The sequence below is a fragment of the Cololabis saira genome, chromosome 16 (genome assembly GCF_033807715.1).
Source record: "Cololabis saira isolate AMF1-May2022 chromosome 16, fColSai1.1, whole genome shotgun sequence".
NCBI classification, from domain to species: Eukaryota; Metazoa; Chordata; class Actinopteri; order Beloniformes; family Belonidae; genus Cololabis; species Cololabis saira.
In genome coordinates this window covers 18,316,146-18,341,343 of record NC_084602.1, presented here as the reverse complement: position 1 = coordinate 18,341,343, position 25,198 = coordinate 18,316,146, and the positions used below count along the sequence as shown (strand labels likewise).

The 25,198-nt window shown below is 45.0% G+C and overlaps 1 protein-coding gene across 5 annotated transcripts in view; it reads left to right on the top strand.

Moving 5' to 3' along the window:
- Window positions 1-25,198, top strand: part of mapkbp1 (mitogen-activated protein kinase binding protein 1) — a 50,717-nt gene that overhangs the window by 8,680 nt on the left and 16,839 nt on the right. For 4 of the 5 annotated variants that reach the window (XM_061742935.1, XM_061742933.1, XM_061742934.1 and 1 more), the window contains exons 3-13: window positions 10,132-10,194; window positions 10,454-10,511; window positions 11,585-11,755; window positions 13,041-13,178; window positions 13,256-13,438; window positions 15,871-15,888; window positions 16,985-17,145; window positions 18,434-18,623; window positions 19,255-19,389; window positions 21,836-22,044; window positions 22,129-22,220. In XM_061742935.1, the coding sequence (XP_061598919.1) occupies window positions 10,132-10,194; window positions 10,454-10,511; window positions 11,585-11,755; window positions 13,041-13,178; window positions 13,256-13,438; window positions 15,871-15,888; window positions 16,985-17,145; window positions 18,434-18,623; window positions 19,255-19,389; window positions 21,836-22,044; window positions 22,129-22,220 (1,418 nt within the window). The remainder of the gene's footprint in view (window positions 1-10,131; window positions 10,195-10,453; window positions 10,512-11,584; window positions 11,756-13,040; window positions 13,179-13,255; window positions 13,439-15,870; window positions 15,889-16,984; window positions 17,146-18,433; window positions 18,624-19,254; window positions 19,390-21,835; window positions 22,045-22,128; window positions 22,221-25,198) is intronic. The other variant, XM_061742936.1, reaches the window with a different exon arrangement.

Here is a 25,198-nt window from a genome sequence, read left to right as displayed (position 1 = left end):
TTCTTTTTATGGTGTATGAAAATGCACTGTAAAGGGTTGAAGGGAGTTCAACCGTTGCATGTTTCAGTGTAAAGATCCTGGAGGGGAGAGGGTGTGTGATGTGACAGGCAACACTCGTGGTGTGCAGATGCAGTGTCTGATGGTAATAAAATCATGAGAGTTAGCAGCTGCTGGACACAGGAATTTCAGGACGTGCAGAGATCAATGCTGTCTCCTTCTGACTTTAACGAGCATAAAGACTTGATTTGAAGATCAGATTAAAGAAATCATGTGTTTGAAGCAGCGGCACGGCAGCAGTCCTCCAGGAGCTGAGATGAAGGGTTCCTCCTGTAATCCTGATACTGCAGTCTGAAAGACACAGAGGTCAGGTGGAGCACTGACACTGGCCACTTCAATCTTCTCGCTGCACTTTCCTGGTGTCTGCATGAGTTTTACGGTTGTTAAACTGACATGTGGATGAAGATTGATGGTTTAACTGGACATGTAGATATAGTTTGATGATTTAGTTGGACACTTGCATGAGTTTAGTGGTTTGGACATGTAGATGGAGTTTAACTGGACATGTGGAGGGAGTTTGTAATTGGACATCCACATCCTTTTGGTGCATTTTATGTAACAAAACTGTTACAGATGATTGTTTTGCAGTTCAATTAAATCCACAATGAACACTTTGAACAATTGTTTTGTTTTTACTTTTTATTTTTATCTGGCTCCGTCGTGTTAAGAATATAAAGAGGCTTTTTCATTGGGGATTCATGAAACGATTCCCTAATTTGACGAGGGGTGGAAGAATCAATATCAAATAATGAGCTTTATTAATGTGTCAAACATCCGACGGGTCTAACTCTATTTGTTAAGGGTGGTTCTCCAGAGATGTGTGTTTAGGGCCAGACTAGAGCAGCTGGTCTGAAACAGCCTCATCCTAGATACGCTGCTATAGAGCTACGCTGCAGGGGGACACCAACATGATCCACTGGGCGGTGTCCATCACCCCACCCTTTCCTTTTCTTCAGATCAACCCTCAGTTATTAATTATAGGTATCTCGTTCACCATCATTGTTCTTGTAGTTTGTTTTGCTGGTCCCCCCCCCCCCCCCCCCCCTTCTTTTTTTTTTTGCATGTTTGTTGCACTTAAATGTTTCAGATCATCAAACAAATTTAAATATTAGAAAAAGATAACACAAGTAAACACAAAATGCATTTTTTAAATGAAGGTTTTTATTATTAAGGGGAAGGAAAAATACAAACCTACATAGCCCTGTGTAAAAAGTGATTGTCCCCTAAACCTAATAACTGGTTGGGCCACCCGTAGCAGTGATTGAGGCGGGATATAACCATGGCATGTACCAGGAGTTGATTTGCGTACTGACTCGGTTACAATCTTATTTTCTATATGTTGTAGAGGTTCTTGTTGTAGGTATTGTAGGTTCTGGCTTCAGTGGGGCGGGAGTAGCTCAGGTGGCAGAGCGGGTCGTCCAATGATCGGAAGGTCGGCGGTTCGAATCCCGCTCTGTCCCAGTTTGCTGTCGTAGTGTCCTTGGGCAAGACACCTAACCCACCTTGCCCCGTATGAATGTGTGTGAATGTGTATGAATGTTGGTGGTGGTCGGAGGGGCCGTTAGGCGCGATATGGCAGCCACGCTTCCGTCAGTCTGCCCCAGGGCAGCTGTGGCTACAAATGCAGCTTACCACCACCAGAGAGAATGTGTATGAATGAATAATGATCTCTGTAAAGCGCTCTGGGTGCCTTGAAGGGCGCTATATAAATCCAAGTCATTATTATTATTATCATTATTCAGTGGAAAAATTGCAAAGAACACAAAACTAAAAGTAGTGATTGTGAGTTTATCTAGTCCGTGTCAGATTAGGGTCATGACGCAGCAAGACCTCTATCTACAACTGTGACTAATCACAAAGGGCAAGGCAAGTTTATTTGTAAAGCACATTTCATGGAGAGGTTCATAGGTGCTTTACATAAACAATTTTTTTTTAAAAGCATCACAGACAGAAATTAAAGACGGACAGACATATCTTAAAAAGAATAAAACAAATAAGATGCAAAAGATAAAGGTTGTAGTTCATTATGGTGGATTACTGAAATGCAGCAGTAAATAAAGAATGTTTTCAACCTTGATTTTAAGGAACTCAGAGTTCCAGCAGCCCAGATGCATTCTGGGAGTTTGTTCCACAGTTGGGGAGCATAAAAGCTGAACGCTGCCTCACTGTGTTTTGGTCTAACTGAGGGTACAGAAAGTAGGCGTGACCCTGATGACCTGAGGGTTCTGGTTGGTTCATCATGGACCAGGAAATCAGAGATGTATTTAGACCATTCAGACTTTTTTAAACCAGCAGACGGATTTTAAAATATATTCTGTGACGGACAGGAAGCCAGTGTAAAGATCTAAGGACTGAAGTTATATGGTCCACTCTCCTGGTCTTAAAAGCAGGAAATCTTGATGTGAAAAGTCCCAGCTGGTCTGAGTTAACCAGCTTTTGGTTTTTGCAGCAACCGGCCACCTTAGAAAACAGGAGAAGCTGAGTAAAAGATGTGTTTTAGGTTTCTGTGATCAACCATGAACGCTGATGAGGTTGGATCAGTAACATCACAGGTTCCAGGTCTCATCCTCACACACTTCTGGTTTCACGAAGACTTCCAGCCAGCAGGAATGATGGGAATGCGTGAGGGCGAGGTTTCCCCCTCCCAGCAGTAAACTGAGATGAAGAATCAGATTCCACTTTACCCAGTAGAAAGAATCTAGTTTAATGCTGAGCCATGCTGAAGTGAAGTGGGTCAGTGGACCGGTGGTGCGTGGGGGACTGAATGTGGGTCAATTTAGAGAAAATGGAGGCATTCATGAAAGACAGAGAACAAATGTGATGGACAAAGAACAAAGACCTCTGATTAAGCGAACTGGTGTTCTGGGTTCATCGCAGCCGTTCGAATGGTTACAGTCGGTAGAATTCACATCCAGGTAAAACTACATTAATCCTCAAATGTATGTACAATTAGGGGTGTGGTTTCATGAGTGACAGCTGACTTCAGAGGAGTCTCAGAAAAAAACAGACAGAAACTAAAGATAAGAATTTGGCAAAGAAGTCCAGCTCCATAACTGAGTCAGTCAGACCTCCTACTCCATCTCTGCTGCACAGGGCTGGACTGGGACAAAAAATCGGCCCGGGCATTTTGAGCCTAGACCGGCCCACCAGGTATTGATGGAAAGAAAATGAAGCCTATGAATGAAAACAAACGTTCTTGTGACACCGCTTGTACACTGTCTTGTTGGTGTGTATGTTCTTGTCTAATAAACCTAAACCTACACCATCCCCCCCAGTCCCGTTATAGATGTACTTAGTACTGTTTCTGAGTAGACCAGCAAACTTGTATGGCAAGCCGTTTTAACATTTAATAGCTAGACTGGATATGTGTTGCAGATATCTGTAATTCAATTGTTCCTAGTCAAAAAGAACATTTCAGATATCTGAATATTCAATTCTGCATTTCCACAACAATTCCAGTAAAGGTCTTCAAGAAATATCCAAATTCAAAACCCTGGATTACACCACATATAAAGCACCGGTTTAAGGAAAAGCAGAAGGCATTTCAACAACAGGACTGGGTTTCAGTTAAACTCATAACACGACAGATAAAGAATGAAATCTACAAAGCAAAACTCAGATACAAAGAAAAACTGGAACTAGAATTCAGCTCCATGAACACCCGGCAAGCTTTCCAGAAGGTGAGAACACTCACGGGCCTGGACCCACGACCCAAGTCAGCTGCAATAAATGACCCTACAACATTTGCTGAGTCATTGAACACTTTTTATTCCCGTTTCGACACCATGGACTGTTCAGAGGAGTGTGAAGCGCTGCTGGAGACCCTCCCCCTCTCGGAGCCAGTGCATCAAGCTCCTTTTAGGGTGGAGGATGTACGTCGGCAGCTGGGCCGATGTAAACCTGGCAAGGCCCCAGGGCCAGACGGTATCCAGGGGCGGGTGCTGAAGGAGTGTGCCACGGAGCTCGCCCCCATCATGCACTCCCTCTTCTCGGAGTCCTACAGGACGGCCACAGTACCTACCCTGTGGAAAACATCCATCATCATCCCAGTGCCCAAGAAACCCCGCCCCTCAGAGCCCAACCACTACCGTCCAGTTGCACTCACCTCAATTCCGATGAAATGCCTGGAGAAACTGGTTCTTGACATCATCCTCCCATCTGTTGAACAACACTTGGATCCATGCCAGTTTGCATACAAAGTGAGGAGGGGAACAGAGGATGCTGTGGCATGCCTCCTTCATTCACTCCTCCAACACCTTGAAACCCCCGGTAATTTCGCCAGACTTCTCTTCATCGACTTCAGCTCCGCCTTCAACACCGTCCAGCGCCACCTGATGATCAGGAAACTCCATCACCTGAACATCCCATCACTCCTCATCCACTGGGTTCACAGTTTTCTCAGCAACAGACCACAATCCACCAGAGTGGGCAGCGTGACATCATCATACGCCATCACCAACACCGGTTCCCCACAGGGCTGTGTGCTGAGCCCGTTCCTGTTTACCCTCTACACTAATGACTGCATCAGCCCCTCACCCACAAACACATATCTCAAATACTCAGATGACACTGTCGTAGTTGGACTTTTAGACACTTCACTCACAGAATACCAGAACTCCATTTCTCACCTCACACAGTGGTGCTCTGACAACCATCTGCACCTCAATGTGTCCAAAACCAAAGAACTGGTCATCACCTCCCCAAGCACAAGCAAGTCAACCCCCCTCCCCACCCACAACCCCATCAGCATCAACGGAGAAGCCGTAGAGGTGATAGATACCTTCAGATACCTGGGATTCATTATAGACAATAAACTCACCTTTGAATCACACATCCACGACATCCATAAACGCAGCCAACAAAGACTTTCTGCCATCAGAAAACTGAGAGCCCTCTCAGTGGCCCCTCACCTCCTACTGTTACTGTACAAGAGCATAATTCAGCCCATCCTTCTCTACTGCTCCCCCTGTTTCTTCAACATGTTGTCATCCCCCAACACAAAAAGACTGACACAAATCACTCACAGAGCTGCCAAAATCATTGGCCTCCCCACCCCCATCCTCTCTGACCTCAACACCATAGCCATAACACGCAGAGCACTCACCATCACCCAGGACCCCAGTCACCCCCTAAACCCGTACTTTGTGCTGCTTCCATCTGGCCGCCGGTACAGGTCCCTGACCTGGAAGAGGGTCAAGTTCAGCCGAAGCTTCGTCCCCTCTGCTATAACAGAACTGAATAGGTTGCGTCGCTAAATGTGTGTTCCTGTTTAATGTGTATGGGTGGGTGATGTAATGTATGTATTTATGTATCTTGAGGTTGTGTGTGGCGTACGGGGGTGAAAACAAGTTTCCTTGCAAAGGACAAATAAAGCTGAATCTGAATCTGATATCTACAATGATATATTAACCCATTTTAAACAGGGGGAACGCATTCTGACAGCGTGAAATACTGCTGTCAGAATGCGTCCCCCCTCTGTTTATCATGAAGGGATGCTCACACATCTTTCAAATTCATACTGCTGACTTCTTTCACCACCACAGATAAGTCCTGTGATTATCAGGCTGGGGGGGGGGCCCTCGCGCGTGAGCGTAGCGAGCGCGCGCGAAATTTTTTGGGTTTTTCGGGTCGGATCGGGTGTCTATATGCGCAATTTTAACTCTCACATTAGCAAAATACTGGATAACTTCCCCTGCCTCATCATCATTTGGCTTGCCTCGACGCGGGGCCCCACGGCTGCTTGAGACCCGGTTGGATCGGTGATTTTTGTAACAAATTTATCAAACGAGCCTTTCAGAGAGGCATTAAACTCTTCCATTTTCTTTAGTTTTTTTTCTTTTTTCATCCCCTGATGGAAATTTCCTGATTCTGTCTCGTTCTCTCGACATTGTGTGACAGTTTGTTCCAACTCCACCGTCTGGATCAGAGCACCTTGTGTCTGCGCTTGGTCTGATCAGTTGTATTGAACAACAGACACGCGCATCATTGCACATATATTTATTGATATGCACAGACTAGTACACATTTAGGTCTGTAATGGAACGTGACTGTTGATATTTATAAGGGAAAAAACGAAAAAAAATTTGAAAAAAAAAAAAGAATTTGAAAAAAAAAAAAAAAACGCCCAGGGCGCGAGGCCCCTTGGGGCGCGAGGCCCCTTGGGGCGCGAGGCCCCTTGGGGCGCGAGACTTCAGCCCATAACCAATCTAACTCATCATAACCAATCGGCAGTGGTACCAGTTGTTGTCAGGTAAAAAACAAAATCAAATGGGCCGATGGGCCTGCCCGGGCCAAAAAATCGGCCAGCCCAAAATCGGGCCGGCCCCCCTGTATGGGCCTGCCCGGGCCAAAAAAAAAACATTTTTTTTTTTTTTTTTTTTTTTTTTTTTTTTGGGCCGGCCCGGCCCGGCCCAAAATCACCATCGGCCCACCGGGCAAATGCCCGGTATGCCCGATGGCCAGTCCACCCCTGCTGCTGCACATCTGCAGCACATCTGCAGCGCATCCACTGGTTAGACTAGTTAAACAGGTGGAGGGTAGATTAGCTTGGCTACTGATGTAGAAGAAGTTTGGTGACTAGGGAAGAAAAACTGGCGTTATTTTCAATGAAGTATAAGATGTTTTCCAAGTCTTAGGTTTCTGAGGGATTTGTGGAGGTCAGAAAAAGTTTAGGGCTATTTTAAAGAGGAGGAGATGCTGGGTAAATGGGTGAATGCTGTCCTTTGTGAGATCTTCTGACTACAGCACTTGTTAATTTGTCCTGTAAAAATGACTTGTGTTTTTACAGGAGTCAGTCATGTAGGTAAACACGGAGGAGCTAAAAGATAAAGGATTTCTTTGTGTCTTTTCTACCCTCTCTGAACCTTCATTTAAGAGCTTTTATGAAACTATAAAGTCTGCAGTCATCCGTATGTACCTTTTTAAAAGTTTGTGCTGTGTCCTTTCTTTTTAACAGCTCAAATTACCAGAGCAGACATGTTCAAAAGTGTCCAGTCAATATTATCGTGTCAATAAAACCTCAACTATGAAACAAGAGAAGCACAAGGACAACTGTGGGAAAAAAAACACAACAATGATGGTTCATCAGAACTGGAGCACAAACAAAACTGAAACTGTTATGGCAAAGGTCACAATCTGTGGTGGCAAAATAAGAACATGATGCAGTCATGCTGGTAACGCAGGGTTTACTGTAAAAACATGACCAAACTCATCTGATTGTAGTCAAGTCTTAAACAAATACAACCTGAGATGAACAACGTCTAACAATCAAGCAACCCCATGTTTCAGTAGGTTGTAGATCCACGTTCAGCCCCTGAAGTAGTGAGATAATACATGCTGCTGAAGGAGCTCTAGCTCAAACCTGAACCTGAACCTGGACCTACGAGCTCAAAATCTCAGCTGGACCTCAGAAATTATGTTCTGACTCATTACAGCTGGTATTTGTTTCCCAAAAGGACTGGTCTACTGGTCACAGCTAGATATACTGGTCACAGCAAGAACCAATGTTCCCAGCAAGGACTACTCTCCCCAGCAGGATCTACTGATCCCAGCAAGACTCACAGGTCCCAGCAGGATCTACTGATCCCAGCAAGGCCAAAGACATCCTCATTTTTTGAGCATGACACATTTGCTATTATATTTTTTAATTATTGTCTACTTTGTTTATGATTGTACATTTAATATTTAGTGATTATTATTCTTATTTTATGGATTTATTTACTGTTTTATATACTTTTTTATTTTTTGTTTGTGCTTATGTTCAAAATAAGCGATATCAATCAATGAGGCAACAAAAGCAAGAACACACATAAAGAGTTAAGTTAAGACCAGAGGTGTCAGACTGTTTCATTCTGGTCCACATCAGGACTTTGGTTCATGTCGAAGGACTGGTTATACAGCAACTGCAACACTACTTAAATTCACCTACTTATTTAAAATCATATTACCCAATTGCCTATAGATTTGCGTATTAATAATATATATAACTTAATTACTAGTGTAAAGGTGTAGCAGACACTTAATGGAAAAATCTGCTTTGGGACCACTAAAAAAAATAGATTCACCTGTCAGGGAGAAATATGTTTTTGCTTCCTTTCTGTCTTTAAATTTCCTTACCCCTCCATTTATTGGATGTTTTGTTTCAAATCCATGACTTCTGATTCAGGTGAGTTTCTTCATGATGATTCACTGTCCTGAGGAGAGAGAGACACCCGCTGATCTTTGTTCCTCATTAACCTGTGTATGTTTACAGTCATGTGATAACCTCTGAGCCTGCAAACACTCGTACATGTGAGTCAGTGAAGTAGTGATTCTGACTAACATACTAAAGACATGTTTCCCACACTAACCTTTAAGTCTGATGAACTCATCACACATACGTACAGATCACATGGTTGTCCGTCTGTTTCATTCCACATCCCGGAAGGGTGGAGTGTGTTTTAAAGGGTGTTTGTGCAGAGGGTGTGTTCATGTTTACATTACTGTAACCACTAAAGTGTGTTCTCGTTCTTGTTGCCTTATGAGGACCGCTTCTGGTATAATCACCAACTTTGTTGGAAGCCGTAGTTCTACCAATAGTACTTTTTGGAGCTAGTATGGCACTTTTACACTAGTACTTACTCAGCCGGACTCGACTCGCCTTGCCCTCGTTTCTTTTCAATACCCAGATCAGAAGTAGGAGGGTTGGATCGAAGCAGCTCTGACGTATTTGATTGTGTGATTTTAACGAAGAAGACAACAACACTAAAGATGTAGAACCTGGAGGAGATGATAGATGTGCTGCTTGGTCTGTGGCTTGTGTTCGATATCAAGTTAAAAAATGAGAGTGAGAGAAGCTTCAAGCGGCAACGCTTTTTTTTGTTTGTTTGTGTCGGCTGCTGAAAAGTCAGTTGGAAGCCGTGAGCAGCTACTGTATGAAGGGACAGAGCTCCTGGTGGATCTGGTCGTTCCTTATCGCCCGTCTAGATCCCTTTTTTAATTCTCTCCTCAGCCACCAGGTTTATGAACATCTGCACCTCAAAGTTGGATCACCAAACAGACTTTTACGCTGCCATTGCCTGTTGAATAAAATGAACAAGAAACCCTGAGTCGCTCTTTCGCTGATTTCTGCCTCCTGACTCAAACGTCTGACTCCATCCCCCCGACCAATCGGTGGCCTGTACTGTAGTGTGATGACGTCAGATGCAGCCGACTCAGCCGCTTAGAACCTCGGCAGAATAGATACAGAAAAAGTATCTACTCGGCACGCCTCCACCCCTAGTGGAGAAGCACAAAACCGAGGTGAGGCGAGTCGAGTCGGGCTGAGTAGGTGCTAGTGCAGGGGTCACCAATCCTGGTCCTCGAGTGCCGGTGTCCTGCATGTTTTAGAATTTTCTCTGCTTTAACACGCCTGATTCTAATTAATCATCGTCATCAGCTTGTCATTGAGGTCTGCACAATTCTCTTAACGACACAGTCACTTTTATCACGGTGCAATGAAGCAGGGAAACATGTAAAACATGCAGGACACCGGCCCTCGAGGACCAGGATTGGTGACCCCTGTACTAGTGTAAAAGCGCCAGTAGTACTTGTTTGAACCTGTGGTATTTGAGTAATTCCAGCCCTGATAACCAGTGTGACCAGTTGTGAGTAGGTCTGGAAGGGTCTCAGGATGAAGCTCGGCTAAGAGCAGGTAGCTTCTGCCCGGCAAGCACCTGCTAACCATAGACTGTAAAAAACAATAGACGAAGCATTAGGTCAATTGCCCCTTTGTCAGCCATCTGATTGGTCCCTGACTGACCAGTCAGAAAAATGATTCTCCGTTGCTACATCCGCTCAGATTCACATCAATGGAAAAAGCGTAGTTTTTACTTGCCTTGCATCAAAATGTAAATCACTTGATTATTTTCTTTTTATTATTTTGTATCAGTAAAAAGGAACATTTTGGGCGTGTAATTAAACGATTGTGACAAAAAAAAAAAAAAATTTAACCAGCCTGTAATTATGTTTATTTCTGCTTGTACATTTTAACGTGGAGGTTAATGGATATTGACTCATGTGAATCAGACTTTACCAATTCGTCTCGTCCATCTCCAGGTGTGTCGTCGTCCTGCTGAATCCTCGGAAGAACAAGCAGAATCACATCTTCAACACTACCAGGTAAAAGCCAGCCAGCCAATCGAATGTCACCTCCTGCTGCTCCACCTTCAGCTGTTAAAAGATCCATCTGCCAGCCAGCTGCTACCCCCTCGACACACACACACACACACACACACACACACACACACACACACACACACACACACACACACACACACACCCTTCCTACCCCAAAGACACTCACTGTGACGCTCACAAACATTATTTTACATCAGGCCCCGCCATCATCACTGTTTTTTTTTGTGTGTGTGTTTTTCAGGAAGGCGATCACCACATTGGCATTTTCTCCAGATGGGAAGTATGTTGTTACAGGAGAGGTGAGTGTTACAGAGCCATTTCCACCTGCATTCAGACTAAACAGGGCTGTTTACTCCTGCAGCCATCAGGGGGCCCTGAGCTACAAGGTCAAACCAACATTCAACATTCCAGTCTCTGGGTGGAACCCAACAAGTGACTAAGAAAACATTATCTGTTTGTTTTTGATTACAAGACCTTTGAGACGGGCGTCGTTAGTATTCCCATTGTACAACATACAACTGCTGATTCTGAGCTTTGATGAAAGATAACAATAATTCTTACTCAGCAGTAATCCAGTTAAGCAATGTATGTCAGGCTCTACAGTCACAGTCAGTCTCAGTCCTCTCTGTGAGCCCTGTCCCTGTGATTGCATGTTCTCATGAGTGGTAGTTGTGGTAGTTTTGACCCGATTGTCTTTTGGATGAAGGCAAAGGGCGACACAGCCCACAAAATGGACATTTTTCAGCACCACCCTTCCAGAGGAAGGTGCGTGGAAACAATTAAGTACAGGGAAACATGGCTGAACAACTGCAATTGTACCAAAATATTTACAGATTTACTCAAACTCGGTAGTAAGAAAGTATCATTTGCATTCAACTACTTTTCACTCATCAGTCTGGTACTTTTTCACATCTGATACCCTCATTACTCAATTCCACACTGCCGTATGCAGCCAGTGGTACTCGCCAGAAACCGATCCAGCAGCATTCTTACAGGTCAAAGAAATCTCATTTTTATTTCTGGTTCCTTCTGTTGACAAAATGCAACCAAAAGCATACAATCGAGCAACTAAGATAACCGCCTGTGAACACATTGGAAGTTCAGTAACTGTGTGAATCATGTTTTGGCTCATAGGAGGTATGATGACATAAAACTAGGTCATAGCAGTGTCCCATTTCTGATGGAAATATTTTAGCCCCACCCACACCCCCCTCAGTTTCAAGAACTGTCGTTAGGGCTGTTGGATGTTTATAAAGAATGGATCTAGCATTTTATTTTCACAGTTAAAAAAGCTGACAAACTGTTGAAACAGTAGAAGTGTTCCTCCCACTGTTCCTCAGCATGTGTCTCTCCTCCTCTCCCTCCACCTCAGAGTGGTCATATGCCGGCAGTTCGGGTCTGGGAGGTGTCGGATCGTGTTCAGGTGGCAGAACTGCAGGAACATAAATACGGAATTGCCTGTGTAGCGTTTTCTCCCAACGGAAAATACATCGTCAGTGTGGGCTACCAACACGACATGATGGTGAATGTATGGAACTGGAAGGTAAATGAAGACGAGAACCGTCCTTCCCTGTACGAAACACATTTTATCACCCGAAACACACAAATAAAAGTGTTTAAATCCTACTCGTTCCTTATAGAATCCTTTTTAAGGGTGTATAGCATTCAAGCTTTTACAATACACCTCTTAAACTTCAAGGAAGATGAGAATGTTCAAATAAGTTGTTCTTCAAGATTCTCTTTGTAGCAGTGCCTCCTCTGACCACATGGGGGCGTGTAGATCTGCTCTGATGACAGAAGAATAACTGACATCAGTGTGTGAATGATGGGGGGTCTGAAGCGTCCTGTAGTACCATGTGTCCCACCACAGGCCTAGTTCCTTTTCCTACGCCAGGATCTGACCGATTCACTTGACTTGTAACACGTTTCCTCCATGTGGTCGGAAGTGGTACTGCTACATAGAGTGGCTTTAATTTCTGAACAACCAGTTTTTGTTGTTCCTTATCAAGTTTTTTTATTTACTTACTTTTTTTTGTTGTTTCTTTTTAGGAAACTGTGGTTTTATAAATGTACACACTCTGAATGAAGTTGTGGGAGGAAATGAAATGTGTGATTCCTTTGCTATCAAATTACTATTTCTGTAGACCAGTGATTCCCAACCTGTGGGCCGCGGCCCCCTGGTGGGCCGCGAAGGTATTGCAAGGGGGCCGCCAAATCATTTCCAAAAAAGTATGATTTTTGTGGGGGGGGGGGATATAATTATATAAAAATATACAGAATAATGTTTTAAATGTTAAAACTCAGTTATGTTTAAAATTATATTAAAAATGTTTAAATATTATTTTCATTATTTTGTTTTGTTTTCCTTCAAGTATTAGACATGTGACAAGCAAACGGGCGATAGGAACTTTTGTTGTTATCGGTCGGACCACTTTGCAGCGGGACTGCATTGCACTTGACTTATTTACGTTTGATGCTGATACCTGAAACTGGAGTATAAAGATGGATAGCTGGCTAGCAACAGGGAGAATTAAAAAATTCGGAGGTGGGCCGCGAACATTTTTGAGACATAAAAGTGGTCCCTGAGTTGGAAAAGTTGGGAACCACTGCTGTAGACAATGTGCTGTTACAGAAATGTAAAAAGGAAAAAGCCCGAAAAGAGGCACAAGGCCAGGAAGAGAAGATATGGATGTGTTTTTTTTTTTTAAATATCTGTCAGTCAAATCACTGTCCATGTACGATGAGACGAGCCTGATGATGACTGCTTTTAAAACTACGCAATACTATCTTGTTCTTCATGTGTTCACCTGTTGGTTGTTGTTGATCAGAAAAACATCGTGGTTGCAGCCAACAAGGTCTCCAGTAAGGTGACGGCCGTGTCCTTCTCAGACGACAGCTCTTACTTCGTCACAGCTGGCAACCGCCACGTGAAGTTCTGGTACCTGGACCACACCAAGACCTCCAAGGTTCAGACATCAACCATGTTGGTCAGCTATTGATTGGCTGCTGTGTTTGGTAACTGATGGTGTCCGATCTTCTGCAGGTGAACGCCACCGTCCCCCTACTGGGCCGTTCAGGGCTGCTTGGAGAACTCAGGAACAACTTTTTTACCGATGTGGCGTGTGGGCGGGGCCGGCAGTCCTCCTCCACCTTCTGCATCACCTCCTCCGGTCTGCTGTGTGAGTTCAATGACCGCAGACTTCTGGACAAGTGGGTGGAGCTACGGGTGAGTCGGAGCGCTGCTTCAACAGCGTTTGCAACGGCAGGACATTTGAACTGCCTCACTAGAAAACTTCCTGTCTAGTGCTATCACACCTCAGTATATTTGTCTGGTTCAAGTTACGATGAGTTTGTAGTTTGTATTTTCACTGATTATCATTATACAGTAACAACTGTTTGCTTGTCACGTCTGATATATTAGCTGTGGCTCTAGAGAGCCTTTGTGATGAACTGTGGTTTGGATTAACTTGCATGATCAGCTGTGGTACCAGTGAACCTACATGATTAGTTGCGGTTGGGAGGCAGCCCCTTCCTGCTCCAGTCAGAGCTGGAGATGTTCACCCGCCGCATCTTGGAAATAATTTGCACATGCACAATGCCCCTGCTGGCTGATCCTGTACTGGCCCAGCGCTGGTGAACCATAATGATTTTTTTGTTTATTTATACATAAAAAAATTTACAAAGTTGCTCAATATCGAGAATATATAGTCATCATCAATATGATTGTAAATTGACTTCCTTCACCCCAGACACTTCCTCCAGCTCTTCCGGGGGGAGTCTGAGGCGTTCCCAGGCCAGCCGAGAGACATAGTCTCTCCAGCGTGTCCTGGGTCTTCCCCGGGGGTCTCCTCCCGGTGAGACATGCCTGGAACACCTCCCTAGGGAGGCGTCCAGGAGGCATCCGGTACAGATGCCCAAGCCACCTCAGCTGACCAGGTGGTGATGGTTGACAGCTCCACCCCTCTCTTTATCCGAGTGTCCAAGACATGCGGCCGGAGGTCAGATGAAACGACAACAAAGTCGATCATTGACCTCCGGCCTAGGGTGTCCTGGTGCCACGTGCACTGATGGACACCCTTATGTTCGAACATGGTGTTCGTGATGGACAAACTGTGACTGGCACAGAAGTCCACCAACAGAGCACCAATCAGATCGGGCGCCCGAAGGCGCAGGAAAGCGACCCTCTCGTTCACCGGGGTGAACTCCAACACATGGCGGCTGAGCTGAGGGGCTATAACCAAGCCCACACCAGCCCGCCGCCTCTCACCCTGGGCAACTCCAGAGTAGTGGAGGGTCCAGCCCCTTTCAAGGAGCTGGTTCCAGAGCCCAAGCTAAGTGTGGACGTGAGCCTGACTATCTCTAGTCGTATCTCTCAACGTCCCGCACAAGCTCCGGCTCCTTCCCCCCCAGCGAGGTGACATTCCATGTCCCCACGGTGAGGGTTTTGGTCCAGGGATTGGGTCATCGGGGCACCCCGCCACGACTGCTACCCAGACCACATGGCACCAGCCTCTCATGGACCTTCCTGCAGGTGGTGAGCCTACTTGAAGTGTCGTTGTTTCGGGCTAAGCCTGACCGGGCCCCATGGGCAAAGACCCGGCCACCAGGATCAATAAATAATAAAAAATAATCAACAGAATCAAAGTTTATTTATTTTATTTATTTACGGGACAATGCATATTAATGAACACTACATTAAGCAGCGTAAATACACCGTATTTTAGCAGAAATGCTAGTTTCCACCCACAGTCCCCACAGAAAACATAAAAACAATTCAGTCAAACAAGGGAACACACATAAAACATACATAGTAGTAAAATAGATTTAGCAGCATTTAAAAGCAGTACGGATTGTATCTAAAGTGACTTGAGTTTAAAGTGACTTGAGCAAAAAAAGGCATATTACAATAATGAAATACCAACGATGGTAATATTATGGTACTGAGAGTATCCAAGTTGTGTGACATACAAAGTGCGTGTTGCATTGCACATTGCCTTAGTACGTATGAATTAAAACAGATAATTAACATTAAGACAAACTGCACAAGTTTAAGCCTGGTTGTGATAATAGTGTTGTTCCTCCAATAGCCATGATTTAAAATGTTTGGTGAAAGAGGAAAGTTAATTTGTAGTTTTAAGCCTATACCGTTTTTTAACTTCTGGTGAACCTATATGATCAGCTGGGGTTCTAGTTAACAAACGTGATTAATTGTGGGCCCACGTTGTTTTTTTTTCTTGTGAACAGCTGAACATAGCTTAATTCTTCAGTTTAAAATAAAGCATGGTTTTGGCTGGAGAGTATCTGAAGTTGCTGAAAGCAGCAGTCGTCAACAATCGAACAGATCTGTAAACTATGTGATTAAAATCAATATTAGTCCCACTTTAGTTAAAGTCCGCGCCTAATGAAACAAATCACTTAGTGAATCTAGACCTTTGGTCCTTTATCGGACCAAGTTTGTCAGCTGGTGTGTCATTACTGTGTTCACACCAGACGAGCAGAACCAGGACCAGGAGGGAAACCAACTGGAGATAGTTTTAAATGGATAAAAGCCTGCATGTGTGAAATCTTGAGTTGTTGTGTCCTCTGATGCGACGTGGGTCTTCACTAAGTGAACTTCCTCTCATTCCTCTGCTGCTTCCTCCTTTGCTTCCTGTGCAGAGATTCGATTGTGCCTCTGTAAGTTGTGGTTTTTACCTGGACTCACCTTTCTCATTCTGCCTCACAATGTCACACATTTTCTCAAACATACCTCATTGCATGATGTTTCGCACCAGCTGCTCACATCTGCCGGCTTCAGATCTCCTCCAGCTCCTCCACTTACAGTACATCTGTAGAGCATTTCTGCACATCATCCTCCTCTAGCCGATCATAGAGGAGGTGCAAAATTGAGGTGGGAGCCTGCCGAAGATCTCGACACCATGCCACTGCCTTCTTTTCACTGTCAAAGGTTGTTTTTAGAGTTTAGAGTTTAGAGTTTATTAATTTAGCACAAAAAGATGCATGAAGCACTGCGCAAGGAGGGAACGAAGTTCTATAGCGAACTTGTACAAGGTTCCACCCCTGTCAAAAAAACAAAACAAAGGACAAGCAGACAGCATGCATGAGCTAAACAACAACAAAAGACAAAGATCAATAGCAACAGGAATTCAAGTACTTGAAACAACTAATAGTAAAAAACACAAAGAAAGAACAAAAAATGTGACAAAAGCAGAACAATGAGAAAGAATATATAATTAAAGGTGGATACAATTAAAGGTCGAGTAGAGAAAGTAAATTAGGTTCCTGTGGAAAGTAAAAATTCCTTCTCTATAGGAGAAGCAATAGCTGTCAATCATTACAAGCCCGCCACCTGATTGGCTGAGATGTTTGATCCAGAACCTCCATGAGGTTTCAGTCGTCGCCATGTTCACCCGTTTTATCAACATTCAATCAATGTTTTATCAGTTTGTTTATTTTCTATCAATCTTGTCTGCATTTTATCAACATTTTAACATAATCTGCTGACCGTTTTATTATTACAGAGTGTTTATTTTATTATTGTTCAGTGATGTTTTCAGTGTGGTGCTGCAGTATCATTATTGCACTTTCATTTACAACATAATCAATAGATGAGAAGAAAGTGTAGAAGTGAAGCCACTGACTCCTTGAACCACTGTCTGTCTACCCGTCTGCCATCCTGCATGTCCACCTGCCGTCCACCTGCCGTCCACCTGCGCGTCCACCTGCGCGCCCAACTGTGTTTCCACCTGTGTGTGTGTGTGTCTGTCTTCAGTCGTCCCAGGCCACCTGTCTGTCCGTCACGGAGGAGTTCATCTTCTGCGGTTGTTCTGATGGGACGGTTCGAGCCTTCAGCCCCGGTAACCTGCATTTCCTGTGTACTCTGCCCCGCCCCCACTGCCTGGGAACTGATGTTTCCAGCATGGTCGACGCCAGGTAACGCACAGCTTGGAGGAACACGCACATGCCGTTTAGTCCACTTTAGCTGATCTTTGTCAGAGGTCACACTCGTCACTCTGAGGTCAACAGACCACTGTTACCATGGAAACAACAACTGCAGACATGTTTAAAGTTGCAGTCTGGAGCTTCCCAAAAATCTAGTAACTGGCTAGAAGTTACAGAACAATTAATCTTCATGTCCCTCCGAATCTCTCCGTTGGAACCGTCTCCCGCCCCTCCAGCTGCTCTTGAGGAGTGTCCTTGCTAGAGTGTGCATCCGAGCACGAGGGAGTTACGTTACTATGTAAACCCAAGGTGTCGGAGAACAGATACCTGAGAATAAACCAGCATTGGAACAAATGGAGGTGGATAAGTTTTATATGACTTAATGGTATCTGGATATACTGCTACATAACCTTATTTTCCTTATTATATTTACTGAGACTTAGTGAGTGTGATGTTCACGTTTACATGACGTGGACATCAGGGCCAGAGTGCTTGCCTGATAACTGTTTTTTTTTTAATATATATTGCAACCTGATTACTTTGCCAGAGGAATCATACCAGGATATAACATTCAAATAACTTTTGAATAAATAAATGCAACTGGGCGTCTCAATCTAATAAAATTAACCTGCTTAGCTTAGACTGCAATCTTCATCTTTTATAATGTGCAGCCACTTCTGTACAACTTATGGTAAAGTCTTAGTCTGCTCTTAAACTCCAAAAAAATAAACCAGAGTTGAGAAAAACCTAGAGGATTATTTGCACAGAAGATGTACTGCTAATTCCAGATCTAAAAGAAACCCTTCAAGTCCTGTGGTCCCTCTACCACTGAAACGCCTCGCCAAAATTCACTCCAGTTTTATTTTGAGTGCAGTCAGTTTCTCTCTTTTTGGCTTGCAACCACTTCACATAGTTTTCGTCAAGTGGTGGCGTGGAAATGTTAACGTGAAGCATGAAGCTGGAGGGGAGGCTGAGGGGGTTATCTGGGGTGTGTACGCCACTTTGTGATTGACATTTGCCCCCTGGCTGTGATTGAAGGGCGGTGGAATCCTGTAAACTGTAATTGCGAGCTGCAGGTTGTTCCAAAGGAGCAGATTTGTTTCCCGAATTAACTAGTTTATGTAATATTATCAGAAAATAGTAGTCATTTCAGAAAACATGACAAAATAAACTTACCAACTGCAACTTTAAATATGCCATCTTTTGTTCTTCTGCTCGGTATTAAATTCCCTCTGTTTTCACTCTCCTCCACCTTCTCCTCGCTCCTCTTCCCCTTCAGTCAACTTTTCTCCTGTAGGCCAGAGTCTCGTTACCCAGACACGGTGGCAGTGACCTACGATTCGACCAATCACTGGCTGTCATGCGTGTACAATGATCACAGCGTTTATGTGTGGGACGTCAGAGACCTCCGGCGAGCGGGGAAGCTCTACTCAGCCCTCCACCACTCCTCCTGTGTGTGGAGCGTTGAGGTCAGTGTGATGGCTGTTTCTCTGTGGAGCTTCACCGCCTTCTATTTTTTTTTTTTTAATCTTCCTATCAAAATAAAATTAGCAGGTTTTTAAAAAATATGCCCATCAAAGTAAAAGCTCGAGGGCTTAAAAGATGACCTCCAAAAGTAAAAGCACCATTGGTTTGAATTTCACCTTTAAAATAAAATGAGCAGGGTTTTCTTATTTGCCTTCTGAGTAAAAGCAGCAGGACCTTTTAATTATATCAGTTAATTGAGTATTTGGATAAGAAATACTTTTATTAAGGAGGATACGAGAGAAAAGATTCTCATTGGTAAAATACACTAGTCTTTATCTCTATTAGCACCACTTTTTAAACTCTTCATGAACTCCAAAATATTCTTGTGAAAATGTTGTGACTTGTACGTTTAGCATCCGTGTCCTTCCAGAAGTGAAAGGATAAAGAGGTAAAACCCTCCCTCAGGGGTGGGTTTCTGGTCAGTGTCCACAGCAGCAAGCTGCTATTAACAAGATTACATTTGTTACATTTGTTTATTTCATCTCACAGCCTGAAGGTGTTTATAGCACCACAATGTCCTTCATGTGACACCTTCACACACCTGTAATAACTCCTCCCACTGCATCTCTGCAGGTGTACACAGACATGGTGGGAGGAAATGAGGTTCACTTACCCCCCGGATCCTTTCTGTCCTGTTCCTCTGACAACACTATCCGACTGTGGAGCACCGACGGAAACAACGTCCTCCTCAAGAACATCCTGAGCCATGTACGCCGCACACACATATACCTGTCACTGTATACCTTTGTATCACATATACTTTGATAGATCTGTACAGCTACATTGGTAAATATGAATTATTGGATCTGCAGACTGCTGTAGACTGACTCGTCACCATCAGAGATCAGCTCAGTCATGTCGTGCCACCTGCAGATTTTATGATGGTGTTGGAGTTAAGTGCAGTGACGCACTTTTGGAGGAACAGCGAGTACAGTATCGGGGATAGCATACAGCCTTACGGGGTGCAAACGTTCAGGGTCATGGAGGGTGAGATGTGATCTCAGTGCCGGACTCAAGCACACCACGTGTGGGGATCTTCAAAGGAAGCTGGAGATCCAGTTGGACAGTGGACACTGAGGACCAGCTGAGCCAGTTTGTGAATGAGCTGGGAGGAGATTACAGTACTGAAAGCTGAGTTGTTGTTGTAGCTGGGCATACACTGTGCATTATTTTAAATCGTTTGATTCAGCCCCATCTCACACTGCACGACTAGATCGCTGAGTTCAAAAGTTCGCAGCCCACGATTTATGGTCTCACACTGTACGTCCTGATGCTCTGATGCGACCCGTCTGCTCACACTATACGTTCATAATCCTCACGTTGGACTTCTGTGTACTGGAACTGCAACGTCAAAAAGAAGTGGAAGAGGAGGAACCCCCGAACTTGGCAATTTGTGCCATTCTGTGTGGCGATAAATCAAAAAAGATTAGACAACATCGTGATTGGACAAGGAATTGGCTATTAAAACATGATTTGTAATGTGAATTTGCAACACTTTAAACTACAAATAATAATAGTTTTTGAGGTGACATCAGAGATTGCGCATGCTCTCTGTGAAAGGATGAGTCCAATCGGGTCGTAGCTGCTTCAACTGTGCGATTCCTTCACGAGGAGCGACCAGGATTTCAAACACGTTTGATTTTCTTGCAAGCACACGATTTGTGATCGGGAGCTCGTCATGAGGTGTTAATCTCTCGTCGTTACCCCACGTATACTGCACGAGGCACGAGCAACGATTGGGTCAAAATCTGTCCCGATCCAAAAAATAGTCGCACGACTGGAAAATCGGTTCAAAACGAGCCGATAATCGCACAGTGTATGCCCGGCTTAAGAGCATCCTCACTTACATGCCCTGGCCGTCCAGATCTGTCAGGACAGTGTCCAGAGCTCGGGAGACGGCATCTTCTGTAGGTATATCAGTCCTATATGCAAACTGGCTTGACACTTGAAGCTGGGATTTGGGCATTTATTTGGGTAAGACTCAAAGCACTTCATTATTATGGTGTGAGAGCAGTGGGTGTGATGGTTGACTTGAGACACCACGGCAGAGGTTGAAGATATTAGAAAATACTTCAGCCAGCTGCTCTGCACAGGTCAGGAAAATGTACCTGTGATGTCAAGAACTGCATGCCCACTGTCTAGCACAGAGGTGGAAACATCATGCTTTGGAACAGTTTCTGTGTTAAAGGAGCTGTATGTAAGAGCAATAATAAAACGAATCATAAAATGACCCCGATATGTCAACAGACATTTAAAAATAATGTTCATTTCAAATACTTATGTCACTGACAACAGCACTCAAGCCAGGATATTCCAGTTTAAGAAGAGGAGTTGCAGCCCTCAACTGATGTTTATGTTGTCATTTTTTGTTTTGGCCTGAAGCTCCACCCCCCACCTCCCAATCACCAAGTCAGTATGGTTTCGGCATCCGGGTTGCCAGCTCGGCTCTAATTATCGCAGCCATGGCAGCCTACGTTCCTGCTGCATTCTGCAGCCTACCTGGCAACCTCTGGTCGGGGGGAGGAGGGGGAGGGTACACGCCGCTCAACAATATTTTGAAAGTGACTGCAGTACCAGTTTTGGACATTTCTTACAGACGGCTCCTTTAAAGGATCCAGGACGACTTCACAGATGTCCAGGGTCAAGTTCCGTGAAATCTCTGATGACAATCTCCCTTTTTTAGGCAGAACACTGAAGGTTGTTCTAGGCAGGACTTCTAGCAGGACAGTTACCCCAAACATACAGACAAGGTGACGAAGGGACCATACAAGAAGCACATGAAGGTCATGGGGCAGTTTAGCAAGTCTCCAGCAAATCTAAGGACTGAGCTGAAGCGTGAAGTTGCCAAACAACAACTGTGAAACCTCCAGGATTTGGAAATTATGTATAAACCAAGATTGTTGGAAACCTGGTGACCAACAACCAGAAACATCCAACAGGAGTTTCTCCAGTTCTGCCCAGACATCACAAACTTCTTTCACTCAGTGAAATTCTAATTAACCTTTTCTAAATTGTATTTGTCATTCTGTTTGTTGAAATAAACCTAATATAAAATTAAAAACCGACCATTTCTTTATAAAAGTTACAAAATCAGCCAGAGATGGAATCATTTCCCTGCTGTGTACCTGAATGTCTGTGCGCTCTGACTCCTCAGGACCTGCAGAAGGTTATTTACGTGGACAATAGCATCACCGGCCTCCTGGACCCGGACAACATCACCGTCGCCACTGGTAACACGGAGAAGGCAGGGCCGTCAGGGCTGGAGGGGCAGCAGTCGGAGCAGATCAAGCTGGGCATCAGGTCCCTGAGGGTCAGTCCAGATGGACAGCACCTGGCTTCTGGGGACCGCATGGGAGTCCTCAGGTGAGGAGCGTGAAAACAGGCCACCAGTTCCATGCTGTGTGTGTGCGTCAGATGACGTGTGTGTGATGTGTGTGTGTGTTCCAGGATCCATGATCTGGAGAGCATGACGGAGATCTTGAATGTTCAGGCTCACGATTCCGAGATCCTCTGTCTGGAGTTCTCCAAACCAGATACAGGTGAGAACTGAGAATACGCAGAAGAGTATCTGTACAACAAAACAAAACACTTAAAACAAAATGGCACAGAATAATGTATAATAAAAATGTTTAATGATTATAAATGACATAAAATATAACATAAAAAGAACAAAGATACAAATTGCAGAATACCAAAACTCCCACTGCAGACTCCTTCTTCAGTCTGACGGCATACTGTACTTCCGGTGTCCACCACCGGGTTCTAGGATTGCCGCCACGACAGGCACCGGAGACCTTGCGTCCACAACTCAGAGCCGCCGCGTCGACAATGGAGGCAGAGAACATGGTCCACTCGGACTCAATGTCCCCCGCCTCCCCCGGGATCTGAGAGAAGCTCTCCCGGAGACACTCCTCAGTGGCCGGGCACCGGGGGTGGATGAGATTCGCCCTGAGTACCTCAAGTCTCTGGATGTCGTAGGGCTGTCTTGGCTGACACGCCTCTGCGACATTGCATGGAGGAAGGGGACAGTACCGCTGGGGTGGCAAACCGGGGTGGTGGTCCCTCTGTTTAAAAAGGGGGGCCGGAGAGTGTGTTCCAACTACAGGGGGATCACACTTCTCAGCCTCCCGGGGAAAGTCTACGCCAGGGTACTGGAGAGGAGATTACGGCCGATTGTTGAACCTCGGATTCAGGAGGAACAATGCGGTTTTCGTCCCGGTCGTGGAACACTGGACCAGCTCTACACCCTCCGCAGGGTGCTCGAGGGTTCATGGGAATTTGCCCAACCAGTCTACATTGTGGATCTGGAGAAGGCATTTGACCGTGTCCCTCGTGCCATCCTGTGGGGGGTGCTGAGTGAGTATGGGGTCTGGGGCCCTCTATTAAGGGCTTTCCGGTCTCTGTATGATCGGAGAAGGAGTCTGGTTCTCATTGCCGGCAGTAAGTCAGACTTGTTCCCGGTGCATGTTGGACTCCGGCAGGGCTGCCCTTTGTCACCGGTCCTGTTCATAATTTTTATGGACAGGATTTCTAGGTGCAGCCAGGGGCCGGAGGGGATCCGGTTTGGGAACCTCAGGATTTCATCTCTGCTTTTTGCAGATGATGTTGTCCTGTTGGCTTCATCAGACCGGTACCTTCAGCATGTGCTGGGGCGGTTTGCGGCCGAGTGCAACGCGGCGGGGATGGGAATCAGCACCTCCAAGACCGAGGCCATGGTTCTCCACCGGGAAAGGGTGCGTGCCTTCTCCGGGTGGGTGGAGAAGTCCTGCCTCAGGTGGAGGAGTTCAAGTATCTCGGGATCTTGTTCACGAGTGAGGGAATGATGGAGCGTGAGATTGACAGACGGATCGGTGCAGGGTCCGCAGTTATGCGGTCGATGTACCGGACCGTCGTGGTGAAGAGGGAGCTGAGTCGAAAGGCGAAGCTCTCGATTTACCGGTCAATCTACGCCCCTACCCTCACCTATGGTCATGAACTTTGGGTAGTGACCGAAAGGACAAGATCGCGGATACAAGCGGCCGAGATGAGTTTCCTCCGCAGGGTGGCTGGACGCTCCCTTAGAGATAGGGTGAGGAGTTCGGTCACCCGGGAGGAGCTCGGAGTCGAGCCGCTACTCCTTCACATTGAGAGGAGTCAGCTGAGGTGGCTTGGGCATCTGTACCGGATGCCTCCTGGACGCCGCCCTAGGGAGGTGTTCCAGGCATGTCCCACCTCCCTAGGGAGGAGTTCCAGGCATGTCCCACCGGGAGGAGACCCCGGGGAAGACCCAGGACACGCTGGAGAGACTATGTCTCTCGGCTGGCCTGGGAACGCCTCGGACTCCCCCCGGAAGAGCTGGAGGAAGTGTCTGGGGTGAGGGAAGTCTGGGCATCCCTGCTGAGGCTGCTGCCCCCGCGACCCGGGAACGGATAAAGCGGCGGACGATGAATGGATGGATGGAGAGACACTCAGCTTTTTTACTTTGCCAAGAAAAATCCTGAATTTATTAAGCAGCAGAACATTCTGGATTTAGAAAACATACAACAAAAAGGACAGTTTTGCTTTTCCAGGTCAAGTAGAAAAAAAATGATCTTGAACCACAAAATGCTGGTGTAGACTCTTAATCCAGGTCATGGTGGACCACAGGGACCAGAACCAAGGACAGCTGGACTCCTTCCTCTGGGTTTACTTGGTGCAGCTGTTGTGTGGTCTGTCACACAGAAGCTTGTACAGAGATTCAGCTGTAGCACTTAAATCAGGCAGAAGACATCTCTCAAACCAAAACTTTCCTGGTCACTAGGAAACTACAGCACAGACACAGGAATGCTCATAAACACACACACACACACACACACACACACACACACACACACACACACACACACACACACGAGTGACATCATTTCCTGTAGAGACAAACTGACTCAGCGATCTGAAGATCTGAATCAGAGAAAAGAAAAAAACATGTTTAATTTTTTGACTCAGGCGAGATTACTTTTCTATTATTACTTAATTATTACTTACTTATTTTTTACTATAGCCTACTTTTTAACAGCTATTTGTAAGGTGAATACTTAGTCTTCAAACTAAAATCAGTAGGTGTTTTAATCTTGCTTTCAGAACAAAAGCAGCAGCAGTAGTTTTAATCTGGTCTTCAAAATAAAAGCAGTGGGGGGGTTGATCTGGTTTTCAGAATAAAAGCAATAATTCTAATCTGGTTTTGTGGAAGTTGCAGATCAGAAACATTCACAATTCATTAATGTTTTCCGATGACTGGTTTTGGAACATGCTGCAGTGCTGTCATTGATGTTTCATACAGACTTGAATTACCTCTTTAATCGTGTTTAGCAGATATATTGGTGCTTTTCAGTCCAAATCTGACAGCTAAGAGTCAGAACTCCATCAGATCTGAACCCACGGGAAATTCAGGGAGAAACAAACCTCTGTGATCAATGATGTGCTGAGAACATCCTGAGAAATGATCAAAGAAACCACTTTTTTTTTAAAAAGTTTTTGTGGATACATTTATGAACAATTA